Source organism: Lissotriton helveticus, chromosome 1_1, assembly GCF_964261635.1.
Source record: "Lissotriton helveticus chromosome 1_1, aLisHel1.1, whole genome shotgun sequence".
Taxonomy (NCBI): domain Eukaryota; kingdom Metazoa; phylum Chordata; class Amphibia; order Caudata; family Salamandridae; genus Lissotriton; species Lissotriton helveticus.
Genome location: NC_136057.1, coordinates 156,202,436 through 156,216,826, shown reverse-complemented (window position 1 = coordinate 156,216,826; position 14,391 = coordinate 156,202,436). Strand labels below are relative to the sequence as shown.

Here is a 14,391-nt window from a genome sequence, read left to right as displayed (position 1 = left end):
AACCTGCTTTTAATTCCCTGGATGAATCACTCCTCTCCACCTCTATGGACGAAAAGCCCCATCCTTTGATTTCCTGGAGGTGTCCAGACCGAGCACAGGAAGGGCCCTCCCACCTCTGCCCCACACACCAGTGAGTGCATGCATGGATGTGCCCTGCCCCCACCCTTCTAGAGCGAAGATATGTTATATAAACATTCTTGGTTCTGAATGGTCTCACAGACTGTGGACGAAAAGATATCTATTTTATACCAGGCTGAGAGACAGTAGCCTTGACCCCGGGATGTTTCTAGTGTTCTCGCTTCAGAGGATGTTTGCAGTACTTTCTCTTTCTACACTCTACTCCTTCCAAAGGGCCTCTTCCCCCTCCGCCGTTATTTATTTTAAAAAAATGTTTTATTGAGTTTTATATAGCGCGAACCTGACCCGAATCGGGTATCAGAGCGCTGTACATAGTACCAGTGAACCAGTTAACTTTGAACTTCTCTTGCTTGTCTTATTTCTCATGGCATGTTTTCATGAGTCTCTTTTCTCTCCTGAATTTCTCCAAAAAGTCTGCATTTTCTCTCCAAATAGTTTAATAGTCTGAACAGGCGCTGTAGCTAATGTCACAAAGGTGTGTGCCAATTTCAGTCCACTCTTTTGTAATTCTTTGTATGCTCACATAACTTGTGTTACCACAAAAAAACACATAACAAGTTTTGGCAAACTAGGTCCACCACATTTCATACTGCTGTGCAACTAGAGTCCTGGGAGCTGTGTTCAATTTTTATTTATTTTATGGGATGTATTTTTCGAGTGTCAACCTAGCTACAAAGGATAGCAGAGCGTTGTACAGCCGGAAAAGAAACCCAAAAGGACAGTCATGCAGACATCTAGGTATGTTAACAAAGAGAACAATAAGCACATACATCTTCAAAAGACATTTGAAATGTCGCATCAGAATAGGATTCGCCAGGTAACTACTAGTCTTGAAAACGCGCATTTCCCCTCATTTCTCAACACTGTTGCTGCTGAGAGGCCTCTGCGTAGCGCTGACAGGAAGCCGGTTTAGCAACTCAGCTGTGCTAGTAGCCGCTGCCAGTTGCAAGCACTACCACAGCCCTGGGTAGTCAGCAGTGAGATAGATGCAGCAGCATGTCTGTGGTAGAAACCACAGACAGGCACAGAGCATCACCATGGCCCTGGGTACAGTCAGCAGTGGGGTCGATATAGCAGCATGTCTTTGGTAGCAGCTACAGGCAAGAACTGAGCATCACCAAATCCCTGGGGAAAAGTCAGCAGCATGTCCATGGTAGCAGACAGAGGCAGGCACCGAGCATCACTGATCACAGCCCTGAGGAATAGTCGGCAATGAGGTCGATACAGCAGCATGTCTTTGGTAGCAGCCACAGACAGGCACAGAGCATCACCACAGCCCCGGGGTACAGTCAGCAGTGAGATCGACGCACCAGCCCCTCTGTGCTACTAAGAAACGTTACCCTAGACCTGAGGACCTACCCAGCAATGGGAAGCAGCAACCCCTCTAGAGCATTCATAGAGGAAATGGAGAGATGATCAGCAATGGAGTGAAGGCACTGACGTCTTTCAGTAGCTTTGAAGGCAACAAACATTACAAGCATTGTGAATTACCAGAATCTTGTTCAGAAAGATTGGGGGTGTGACTTTCAGATTTTTCGACAATCACGCTGGCATATCCAGACAGATAAAAATAGGTGTGGCCTCCGACAAAGATTTGAGCACCTGCACTTCATATTTTAAAAATGTTGCACTGGGCACAGGGTCAGACTGATTTGCATATGGCCATGTCTGAACTGGGGTGGCAGAGTGGGCTAAAGAATGGTGATGGATTAAACCCAGATCAGTTGACTGGGGGTGAGTGCTTGTATTGTCAACGCTCCGTCCATCATTTCCTTTGGTTTTTCTTTGTTCGCCATAAGTTGGCAGGGTATGCTCAGACGTGAGTCCCTTGCTCATTTTGCCACTGGATTCAAGCAAGCCGGGCTGAAGAAGGCTGAAATGCCAGAAACCGGTCCTCTGTAGCTTGTTTCCGGTCCAGGGAAGGCATGGCTTGGCAGTTCGGGCTGGAATGTTCCCATGAGGCACAGGGTCAGACTGATTTGCATATGGCCATGTCTGAACTGGGGTGGCAGAGTGGGCTAAAGAATGGTGATGGATTAAACCCAGGTCAGTTGACTGGGGGTGAGTGCTTGTATTGTCAACGCTCCGTCCATCATTTCCTTTGGTTTTTCTCTGATAAAGAAACTAGTCAAGGGTGAGAAAAAAGTTTGGGAATGAGATCCAGAACCACATTTAAGAGCAGGGAAAGAAAGGGATGGACGTCAACTTGCAAGGGTGGCGGATACATGCGACTCGGGCATCACTTCTTGGGAGGGACGAAGTGGCTGCAGTCTCGCAAAATCCCATCTGCTGGAACAATTCTGAGAAAAATCTCCGAGTATAGTCTGGGGCCAGGGGGTATTCAGAATGTTAGGAATCTATGTTAGAAAATATCGATCAGAAGTCATAGTTATCCATCACAGAAATCTTTTTCATGTTCACATCCAAACTCCAGACACCTTTACATTCTTCAAAGAAATGTTTGGTCTGCCATCACTAGTCTTCAACTTGTAACTGAGACGGCAGCCATCTAACAAGGCCCGGCCACGGCCAGGAGGGTCCCGTTAATCAACTTAGAACGCGCAGAGAGCCCGTTTATCACGCAGTACTCTGGGCTGCAAAAATAAGTCTGAAAGAATAGGCCAATAGTTTCAATGTCATACTTTGTGGTCAGTTTTTCATAATGAACAAACAATATGAATTAAGGTGAAAGCTGTGTGGAGGAATAAAGATGGTGGTGGAATGCCTTGAGGGAATTATGAAGCTAGGAGGAGTTGAGGGAGGTACACAATGCTTATTCCATGTAGGAAAACCTTACAATAATCTTCCTTCATCCTTACATATCATGCTCCAGAAGTAGCCCTATGCGGTGCGTGTGCAGCCACCGCTGCCAGAAGTTCGCATCCATGGACAGAATTGGTTTCCAGTAGGAGGCAAACTGGGAGTGAGTGGAGTCAGAACTGCTGTGCTGCAGAGACAGGACCTAGGTAAAAGCAAGAGCAGAATTACTAAGTTAGCACTGATGAGAATTATTTTACAACATGCAGAATGATTGCCAGAGAGAAGCAGAAAAGAAGGTGAGAGAAGGAGTGGTGGCAGATGAGTATAGGAACAGCTGTGGAAAAACAGATTGTTGGCAAGAATAGAAGGAAACAGAGGGTCCAGCATGTGAGAGAATAGGACAAAATTAAATTAGAAGATCTGGGTGGAAGGACAGAGGGAAACAGAGGAAGACCAATTGAATGGAGTATGGTGGAGGAGAGAGAAATAGAAAGGTGACAATAGAACAAATGGGTGAGAGGCAAAAAAAGGAGAATGGTGAGAGGGGAAATGGAGGGGGAGATGGGAAGGAAAGAGGACAGGGGCATAAAAGGAGGAGAAAGGGACATAAGTGGAGACAAAGGAGACAATTGGGGGGGATAGAGAAATAAAAGTGAGAGTGAAGACTTATGTGAGAATAAACATAACTCTCCTAAACTACTGTGCCTCCATTGATACCTCTACGGACATAGTGGGTCTCAGTTGAACTCTTGATTCACAAATTACACAAAGTACTTCACTATTTCTTTCAAACCTGCCAGATTCATTCTCTTGCGGATTCTCGGTGCAGCTCTGAACCATTAATTCCCTCACAATATCTTTGAAATTATTTGTCTCCATTTATTATGATAAATGTAACAATATCCGCCAGAACCGCTCATTTAATTCTGCTGTCTCTTCAATGCTTGATGCCACTCAATGCTTCCACACCACTTTCTCAGAAGGCGAGATCCCAACTTCTTTCTAGTATTAAATCCAGCTCTCCCACGGACCATTGTCTGGGATACATATTTTATTCCTTTTACAACATCATCTGCACAACGTTCGAGTAGCTCCATTTAGTTCCACCGTCAGCCTCATCTGGAAGAAACCCCTTGCTATACCCTTGCTGGAAAAACATTATGCCGGCACCACCATTCACTGCATCTCTTCTTCCATTGTCCATTAAAATCCTCAAGAAACTGTCAACTAACTTTATTTGTAGAAAGCCATAGCGTATTTGAGTCCAACCAGTCTGATTTTCATCCACCTCACAATACTAAATCCAACTTGGTATCCATCCTTGATGAACTCTGACTCACTGTGAAACAAAGCATTGATCCTTTCAGTCCTGCTGGCTGCTTTCAACATGGGTTCACATCATGGTCTTCTTTCTCAACTTTCTCAGATTGGCGTCACTGACCAAGACCGGTCTTGGACTACCTCCGATCTAGCGAATCAGTAACAAACCATCCCTCTTCTATCTTTCAAGGCTTCTTTTCTGCCTCTTGCTGGTGGTGTTCCTCAAGGCTCCACTCTTAGTCCGGCATTATTTAATGTATATGTAACTCATCTGGCATGCTTATCTGATTCTATGGATTTTCCTTCAAGACATATGCCAAAATCCTCAACTTTTTATTAACCTTGATTCTTGAACACAAACGTTCTTTGAAATTTAACACTGATGACAGAGATATTTGTGGTAGGCAAAGATGTTTACGTCGGGTCTGAACATTAGTGGCTGTTTGAACTGTCGCCTTCTCCGCTTCTAGTCCAAATCAATAAAAAAATCTAAATTTTCATTTCGCTCAATTGCGGTCACTGTCTCCTCAGATAGCCAAAGTTTCATCTTCTTGTTTCCATTACTTGCAGATGCTTGGCAAAATTTTACCTTTCCTCACGCTCTCTACCCGGCAAATTGTGGATCAAGCAGTTATCCTTTTTCAGCATGACTATTACAATTTGCTTTATTTTGGCCTTTCAGCTTCTACTCTTGTTAAGCGGTCTAAAATTCAGAACACATCAGTAGAGGTGATCTCTCAACCTCCCTGTCGTTCTGAGCTATCTGCTTTTACCCCTCATTGCTCTAGCTTAATATTCTCAAGAAATTAAAGTTCAAGGCTTTCTCTCTGGTTCACCAGGCCTTCCATAGCTCTGGTCATTGTTATATCCAATCATGATTCATTCACTTCAAGACTTTTCAAGCTCTTCGTTTCCGCTCTTTGGGATTGCTCAACATTTATAAAGCCTGGTACGTCTGTGCAAGAAGTTGCTCATTTACTTTGTGAGCCTCCGAAGCCTGGAACACGCTCCCATTAAGGCTCAGTTTGACTGATGATCATTTTGACTTTGACAAGGATTTCAAACCCACCATTTCTCCATCTCTCTCTTATCACCCCCCACCCCCATTTCTATAACCTGTTGGAGCATAGCGAGCACTATCACTCATTCAAGGCATCCTGGTGCTGATAATCATCATCAGAAAGGAAGAGAGAACTGGGGCACAGGTGAAGGGAGAAGATGGAGAAGGAGACTCTGGGAGCAACAAATATAAGAGAATAAGCACCAGAGGATAGCACAGGAATTGCAAAACAAAGCAGTTCAGGAGAGTTAAATACAGGTGTGAGGTATAGAATAAACAGTAAAACAGAAGAAAAAACACAGGAAAGCAAGGAGTACATGCAGGAATGTAGAGGAAGTGAAGCTCAAGTGAGCAGAGTGCAAAATAAAGGAGAATAGAAAACACAGGAGAGAGGGGCAGAAGTCAAGTTGAGCAACTGAAGGAAGATCCAAAACGAGACAAATGGTGTACATCAAGGAACAGAACGAGAGAAAGCAACAAAGGAAGAGAAAAACAAAAGGGTGGGAAGCACTGGGTGCAGGCAGGAGAGGAGGAGAAACGAGGAGGATCATAATTGCGTAGTGAGACAGCTGCAAAGCATGACAAAGAAGGGCAGGACATTTTTACAAGTGCCAACTCACCGGTGTGGTGGAGCCTGGGGGCAGGTAAAAGAGGGGGACTCCATTTTTTGTGCTCTCTGGGATAGTGTAGTGCTCCGGTACACTATCAAATGACTGCAAGTGAACAAGCATCTGATCTGTCTGATTAATGCTGAAAACAAAGAGTGTTCATGTCAAATACTTGTTAACTACAAATTTATGACCTTCCAGCAAACGTCATTATGAAATGTTTACCTACAGGTAACAACGATTCCCTGAGGTGAATATCTGGAGACAATGATAAGGGGAGATCAGTCGCTCAAACCACACATCATGGAGTCAATAGATACCCATACATCTCCTACAGGATATTTAACTTCTGTCCATGCAACAAAAATAAAAATAACTCCTTATCCCATGATGGAAACGTGTAAAGCTCTACAGATAATACAGGAACTCATTAGCTTTTGTCACTAAGCATTTATTTACTCCCCTTAATGAAATGAAATAATTTCCGATCATGTGATGCATTTTTCTTGTTCAACTTACGCACAGCTTAATTATTTAGACTTGCAGGTCAAATGCACTCCCAATAGGGTCTGTTATAAATCCAGAGAAAATATGTAATTCCGACTGGGGACAGACTTGTGTTTCTATACTATTCTGTTGACAGTAAATACACTAACAAGCAAAGGTATTGGATTACTGTCCGTGCTGAAGACGGCTCAAATTTGGCAACATGGCCTGGTACTGCAAACAAATGCAACAAAACAAACATGGAAGAGGAAGCATGAAAATGGGAGAGGGAAGGATCAGATGGCTAAGTGGCATGAAAGAAAACAAGAAAGAGTGGGGGCAGGGGGGTACGGAGATACATCTAGGGGTAAAATATGAGTATGATGTGATTTACGCTCAGGTTACCCCCACTGGCTTGTGGCCTCACTCAAAATAAATAAAGAATGAAAAATTAAAAGTGGGGGTCCGTTAATGAAGACGATAGAAGAGGACAATCTGTGGAAGAGCTTGAGAAGGAAGCAGAAGATGTATGAGGAAAGAATGCTGGAAGAGGGGATTCCAAAGAAATGAGAGAAAGAAATTAAAGAAAATTTCACTCCAAATGTCGTCTGAGAGTAATAAAATATATTTATGTAGACTGAAAACATAGGAGTATTGCGATAAGGTCAAAAGTAGATTCACAGCTTCAAATCCTTCACTCCATATGCTTTTCGCAAGGATTGTAGAAGAATTATGCTAATGCGTGTGGGGCAACTGGTGAACTGACCTAGGGTAAAGGAACCCTGCTTCCCCTTAGCCAGCGGTCTGATTTCAGGCTGTAGCTTTAGAGCACCTAATGAGATAACTCAACATTTGCTCCTACGTCCAGTTTTATTGAGAGAACTAAGGATCAACTCCAGACCTCCTTTAATGGAAAAGAAAATCCAGTCTGTTTATGGAGCATATTTATTTTTGGGCAATACTGTTGGGGTTTCGAATGCTGCAAGAAATATTAACTCAAGTTTAAAAAATAAAATATTTAATGAATGAATGTACCAGCTTGCTTGTTTTAAGATCTGTGTTTTGTGTGTACGGACAAATGGTTTTAAAACACCAATATTTTACTAGTAGGATGAGGAGAGATTGTGAAGTGAAGGAGAGCATGGATAAGGAGTGGAAACTACAAGGGTGGGAGGGGAGTTGGGGAGGAAAGGAAAGAGGGAAGTCAGTGATGTGTGGAGAAGGAGAGGGAAAGAAAGAGGAAGACAGAATGTGAGGGGAAAGAAAAAAAAGGGATGCGGGGGTAAGGAAATGAGGTGAAAGGAAAGAGATGGTCAGAGGAGAGCAGAGGTAGATTACCTTTGCAGTGTGTTCCAAAAACGGCGGATGACTGAAGTGCGATAGAGGCTGGTAATTGGTTTCCTCATGGTACAGCTGATGTCATGCAGAATGTCGTAGCTCCCCTCCATGGTGACTTCCACTAAGGTGGTGCGCTTGGAAGAGTCAAGAGGCCAAGGAGCCGCTGCCACGTACTCAATCCTCATGTTGTGCTTCCACAGCAGAACCAGCTTCACATCCAGGAAAGCACTACCTGCACAAGAGGAGCCAGGAATGAGAGGAGTAGAGAGAGCCTCATCTCACTCAGTGGTTTGTAAGCAAAGATCAATGACCCACAATCACCGACCAATGCTAGCAGCTAAAGGCTACCGTCATCAACAAAAGGCAAGGGCACATTGATCAGCATGCATGGGGAACATCCCCAATGGTTAGCATTCAAAGCCTAAACGTCTGGGATGGATTCTCAATGGTCTGCAGCCATCGCCCAATGGTCTACGGCCAACTTCTAATGGACTGCAATCAATGTCAAACACCCCGATGATCAGAAAACAACAGAGTTCCTCTCAATTATCAGCAGCTAATAGTCAGCAGTCAACACACAACTACCCAACTGTCACCAGCAAACAACCTACCACTAAATGATCAGCAGGCAATTGCCCATGGTCCGCAACCAATAGTTACTAGAAAATGGCCAATGGTCATCCATCAACTTTAGCATGCAGAGCAAAGAAGAACTCTATTTCATCACACTCAAAACTGTTTAGGGACAGTCAGTCACCATAACACAGAAGAAACAAATGATTCAACGTAGCTAAGCAATCACCCAGCAATATGTTCCTCTGTTCTGTTGGATAGGGACAGAATTAATTTCCCGTAAAAGAAAGCAGGTTCCTCAATAGGAAAAAAAGTTCAAAGGTCAGAGGTCAACATCCAGTGCTCTGCGTCCCACAAGTAGGGTATCCGGAGGGTCTTTCTTGGCCAAGGCATAGGAGATCTTGAGGCAAACAATAACACAAAAAGAAATGGTGCATCCGGTCACTGCCTAGCACTTCTTGGGGCATACTAAGCCAATTGGAGTAGATGCATGCATAAGGAGTGGCACAAAGGGTAACCAAGCTCTCCCAAAAACACCTAGCATGGCTAAACACAAGTCTTCAACATGCACAGTGTTGGCCAATGGGAGTAAATAATTCTGGGTTCATCTATTTTTAGTGTGAGATTAGCTCCAGCAATGAAAAAGAATTTGGCATTGGTCCACTGATTAGTCCTGGGATGATGATAGTTTCTTAGAAGAGGATTTCTCCTTCCAATTATATTTTTGTGGATGGTCTTTTTGAAGATCATTCCTGTTGGCGGTCTTACCTAAAAAAAGACGGGATACACTGTAGTGTATCCCTTGGACAAAAATAGCTTAGACTCTCACTTCTTAATGGCATTAGGGAACTTTAAGGAATCGGAGATGCAGGCAGAGATATGTACATGTCATACGAGTCTGATAACGACATCTCACAGCATCCGTGACAGGGCTTAATTCTTGACATCTTAGAAGGAGAATCTGATCTAGTCACTACCGAAAAAGTTGAGGGATTTAATTAGTGAAGAACTAGGAAGAGCTTCAGACTCACTTTGATGAGTGGCGGAAACACAAGCCAACTGGGCGACGCCTTATATACTCCAATATTACATCTTAGACGAGCAGTGTTGAGACTTGAGCCAAACAGTCCCGCTATTTTGGGGGCAACCTTTTCCAGTCTAGTTCCTAGGCAATATTCAGAAACCACACAATCTGCAGAAAGATGCATCAATCAGCAGTATAACCTCAAAGCGAAAACACACTGCACCTAGTCCTGTCCCTTAAGATGCAGGTTGCTGCACTCGTCGTAGGTACGAGTGACTTAAGACGTGAATGAGTAAAAGGCAAAACATCCATACAGGCACCTTGTTGTAATGCGGATTAATTGAACACCAAAGAGTGAACGTCTGCTCAACCGTATGCACTTTGGCAGCAAGAGTGTGAGAAACAATATATGAATCGTAAGTACCATAATAAAATTAACTTGAAAAGAACTTTTCTGTTAAGTTATTCATTGTTAAAGAGGTACCTATTCGTGTAAGCGCGCATACATGTTTGTAACTACACAATGTGAAAGGGAGTGAGTGGGTAGAGAGCGTAAGTATGCTTGAAGGTGCCAGAATAGGTTTGGTGAAGATAAGGGTTCCATGGCTCACCTTTAGAGATGGATATGTCGCGGATGCAATAGCCCTCCCGCAGGCGGACAGACACCACGCTCACCAGGTCCGCATGAACTTCTTTCTCTGTATGCTTCTTCCTCCTCATCGCAAGTGCTGGGTTACTGCTAGCAGACACCAAGTGCTCATTGAACAGTTTGTGCTGGGACACTGAAAATATCAGAGCACAGCAAAGAAGTCAGTTGCAGTTTGTACTAAAGTATCTAGTAGTAGTAGTAGTAGCAGAGAGACTTTATTCGGTTTTAGTTCAAACCATAAAAGTACATGTACAATATAGACAATTTAAAACACTTAAAACAAGCAATGATTACAAGATGGGAGTGATAAAGTGCAAAAGGGCAGAGTACAACAAATTCCATACATAGGAAATTCATATGAAAAAAATAATCAAGTCAATAAATGTGCCATCATTGATCCAAACAATTTCTCAGCTTAATAGACAGTTTTAGAAATTCAGTTACTTGAAGAATACTGTCACTGTGCAAAAGTTGCAAGTACAATAATGCTGGTCTGATCTGGTTAAAATTAAGTTTCTTTAAAAGATCTATAAGAAAGCGTTTACGAGGATATTCATAACATTTACATAAAAATATAAAATGCTGCATGTCCTGTGGAGACTTACCGTCGCAGCCACAGGGTGCAGTAGGTTTAATAAAAACATCATTTTTTGGCCTAAACAACAGATGATGAAAAAGATTTAATCTGAACCTGGTTAGCAGGAACTTCTCATGTGAAGACAGCGAGCCCGATAAATAAGGCTCCATTGTATCACATGTTTTTAACATAGCAAATATTCTTACAATGGGTTTCAGGAGCTCCTCACCTTCTCTTTGGAGCTTTCTGACCATAAGAAATGCGCGCTTAACTGCCTCCACATCACCCTTTACAATCCTGTTCGGATCCTCAAAAAGTTCCAAACGACCAAGCCGTAAAAAGTTTGATTTCAAATATTTTAACCAGGGTGTGCCCATTGCCTTATCTTGAGACAGTTAATCTCTCACACTCAGATCAGTCAGTGGTATATCCTCATTCAACCACAATTTTAGCCAGCAAGTCAACGGGCGTAGTGAGAAAATATCACATAAATATTGCGACCCTAACTCCTCATGTACTGCAAAATTGGATGTGCCTGCTGGAACACATAAAAGACGTTTTATAAAGGAGTTTTCAGCGATCTGTAGTTGCTCACCGGCCACTTAACTCCATATTTCACTGCCATAGACGGCTGTTGCCACAGATTTTGCATTATACAGTTTTAACATGGCATTGTTAGGTTTTTTCCCCAGTTTTGCTGCGAAATTAAAAATAGTAGCATTCACCCTTGCCAGTTCCCTTTTCTTTTTGTCAAGGTGTGGACCCCAGCTAAGTTTGGAGTCAAAAAGGACCCCAAGATACGAGAACGATTTTGAAATGGGGATAGCTACATCATCTATTTGAAATAAGAAGTTCCTTCTTGGTTGTTGGCCAACTTGCATAATAAAGGATTTAGAATTGTTGACCAGGAGGTCTCGGTCCGTCATAAATATCTTAAAAGCATTTAATAAGGCTTGAAGACCTCTCTCTGTTCTAGATATTAAAACCGCATCATCTGCGTATAAAAGAACTGGAATACCTCGCCTGCCTACTCTGGGACAGTCGGCCGTTACATTCTGCAATACGCTATTGAGCTCATTGATATAAAAATTAAAAAGAAAGGGGGCGAGAATGCATCCTTGACGCACACCCTTCCTAATGTTAAAATTACCAGTTACACACAAATCCTGAGAATATCTGACATTAGCACTGGTATTACTGTGTAAATCGACAAGGAAGTTGACAATCCCACTGTCCACACCCTTGTCCCTCATGGACTGCCACAGCTTTCCCCTATTAACACAGTTGAAAGCTGATGACAGATCCATGAAGGCAAGGTGGACAGTACCCTTTTGAACAACAGTGTACTTGCTTAATATTAAAAAGAGGTTAAGGCACTGTGTAATAGTAGAGCGGCCACTGCAGAAGCCATACTGAGAATGGACAAAATACTATTTTCCAGCGCCCAATCAGAGAGTCTCTGCAGTAGGATTCTGCCCACTATTTTGACCATGGAATCAATAAAGAAATAGGTCTGTAACAGAGGGGGCTACCCATGTCCCCTTTCTTAAAAACTGGGACAATCGTTGAGACCCCCCATGACTGCGGGCAGCCAATTTTGGCAGCTGCGTTAAAGACCGATTCCAATATGGGAGCCCAGAAGCCGGGCTCCGACTTATATAAATCTGGCGGAATCCCATCCGGTCCCGGTGCTTTCCCAGCAGTAAGCCCCACTATTCCCCCAATGACCTCACCTCTTTCAAACCTAATAGAGTCACCGCTATAGCAAGGAGCGAGACTAAAATTATCATTCGTCGTACAACAATACAGTTGCGTGAAGTGTGCTTCCCATTCTTCCTTTGTTATGCAGCATTCCAAACCGTCCCCTGGATCCTGGACCAAAAAGGGTCTTTTTACTACCGCCCAGAATCTAGTGCTACACTTCAAAGTAGAGGGGTCGAGAATCTCACTCCATGCCTCTTCTCTTAAGGATTCCTTGCGTCTATTAATAACGGATTTGTATTCTTTCCTGCACTGTTGAATATTCTCTTTTATTCTGGGATTTGCCGCCAGGGCTAACCATAGATTACGTGAAGCCCTAGAGCAGTCCTGATTGAACCACCTAGGTCCCCCTATCTCTTCATGCTTTACTGGGGCTGACATCAACTTAGACACCTTATCTGAAATATTTTGAAAAGCACTTAGAACCTGGCTTGGTTCCGTCCCTTCTCGTGAACATTTTGCAATTTCCTCGATACAGTTGGCCTTAATGTCTTTATACAATAAATCAGGTGTGATCATAGACCATTTAAGTCGCCGTCTACAGTGAGTAGTGCTCAGCCTACCAATAGTACAATTCCGTTCTTCTTTACCTACCCATGGACCCTTCAAATATACAGTCAGTGGATTAGGATCACTGAATTCACTGTGTTCAATAGTGAAGGAGTCCACAAAAGTCTGCATTGACACAGAGAGTAAGACATAGTCAATAAAGGTGCCCTTCCCATGACCCTTAAAAGTTGGAATCTTAAAGCACTTCGAGGGAGCCCTCATTGCCATTGTCAGTGATAAATCCAGGTTATTCAGTAAATCATTATCTAGTAGTATATTTATGAGCATGGAGCTAGTTTGGTATTAGCAAAGCATGTTAAAAACATCATAAGAGAAGATGCAACGAAACAGAACTGTAAGGAGGAGAGGCCAAGAGACAGAACTACAGGGAGCCTTAAAGATGGGAGATGGTTACACAAAGAATGTTTACCCACAACCAACCAATGTGTTGAACCAATTTTCAAACCCTGCAACAGAAGGGATGGTGGATGAGTGTATGAGTGCTTGCAGCAGCGAGTTCCAAAAGCTTGGAATGTGGCACATGGATTCTTGACCTTCTATTTTCTTGTGCAACTCTGAATGTACTTACTGTGCTGTTCCACTCACACAAGCGTGGGCGTTCCAGTGGTAGGTGTAACTCATTGGCAGCAAAGGAATTTCAACTGTATCCTTATTTTACATCCTTCTGGTGTATTTACAAATCGAGCCCAGTGGTCGTTTCTAGCCCACCTTAAATTTCTCCTATAAGTCCTGTTATCAACTTGGAATACATGACCATATAAAACGATGTGCATCATAACATGATAATCAGGAGAACTTTTACTGGCTTTCCTTTTTGATACATAGGCAGTGTAATACGCACCACACAAAACCCTATGCATTAAAATAGTCCATTAAAATCCCACAGCCTTAATCAGTCTCCCAACATCCATGAACCTGCCCTCTTGAAGTTACTAAGAAATTTCCACCAGACAAGAAACCGGAAGGCCCCTCTGTGCAACTGGTTGTGGAAGAGGTGTGGCGCACCGGCCAGGGTGCCTGACTCCAGACCACAGGGTTCACGGTTCGATCCCCGGCTTCGGCGGCAGGTTAGCCCAGCACCATGTGACTCTGAGCAATAGCTTGCTTAATCTTCCCGATGGCACCCCAGCGCCGGGAATAACATGTGCACTAGAGTGTTTGTCCTACCCCGCTGGGTTCCTGTATATTTTTTTGTATTTTCATAGAGCGTGAACGTGACCCAAAGGTATCGGAGCGCTTTACATGAGCACCAGTTGCGTTACACAAGGACACATTCATTTTTTGTAGGCACGGGGAGATGAAGTGATTTGCCGCCAATTACAGTAAGTTGAGCATCATTGTCAAAACTCGAACCCGGTTCCCCAGATTAGAGATCGACCACCCTAGCTGTTAGGCTACATCCTCTCCCCTATAGTATAAGGCTGCAGTTGGTCTCAAAGCCCATTCTCTGGAACAGATTTTCCTGGGCTACTCTTATGACTTCCTCCCTCCAGGTTGTTTCTTTAATGAAGGCTGGAGGTCAGTCTT

The 14,391-nt window shown here is 43.3% G+C and overlaps 1 protein-coding gene across 7 annotated transcripts in view; it reads right to left on the bottom strand.

Annotated features, from left to right (window-relative positions):
- Positions 1-14,391, bottom strand: part of SZT2 (SZT2 subunit of KICSTOR complex) — an 804,663-nt gene that overhangs the window by 709,079 nt on the left and 81,193 nt on the right. For all 7 annotated transcript variants that reach the window (XM_078659317.1, XM_078659363.1, XM_078659315.1 and 4 more), the window contains exons 9-12: positions 9,919-10,089; positions 7,711-7,942; positions 5,899-6,028; positions 2,958-3,100 (exon numbers count right to left, since the gene is read on the bottom strand). In XM_078659317.1, coding sequence (XP_078515443.1) covers positions 2,958-3,100; positions 5,899-6,028; positions 7,711-7,942; positions 9,919-10,089 — 676 coding nt within the window. The remainder of the gene's footprint in view (positions 1-2,957; positions 3,101-5,898; positions 6,029-7,710; positions 7,943-9,918; positions 10,090-14,391) is intronic.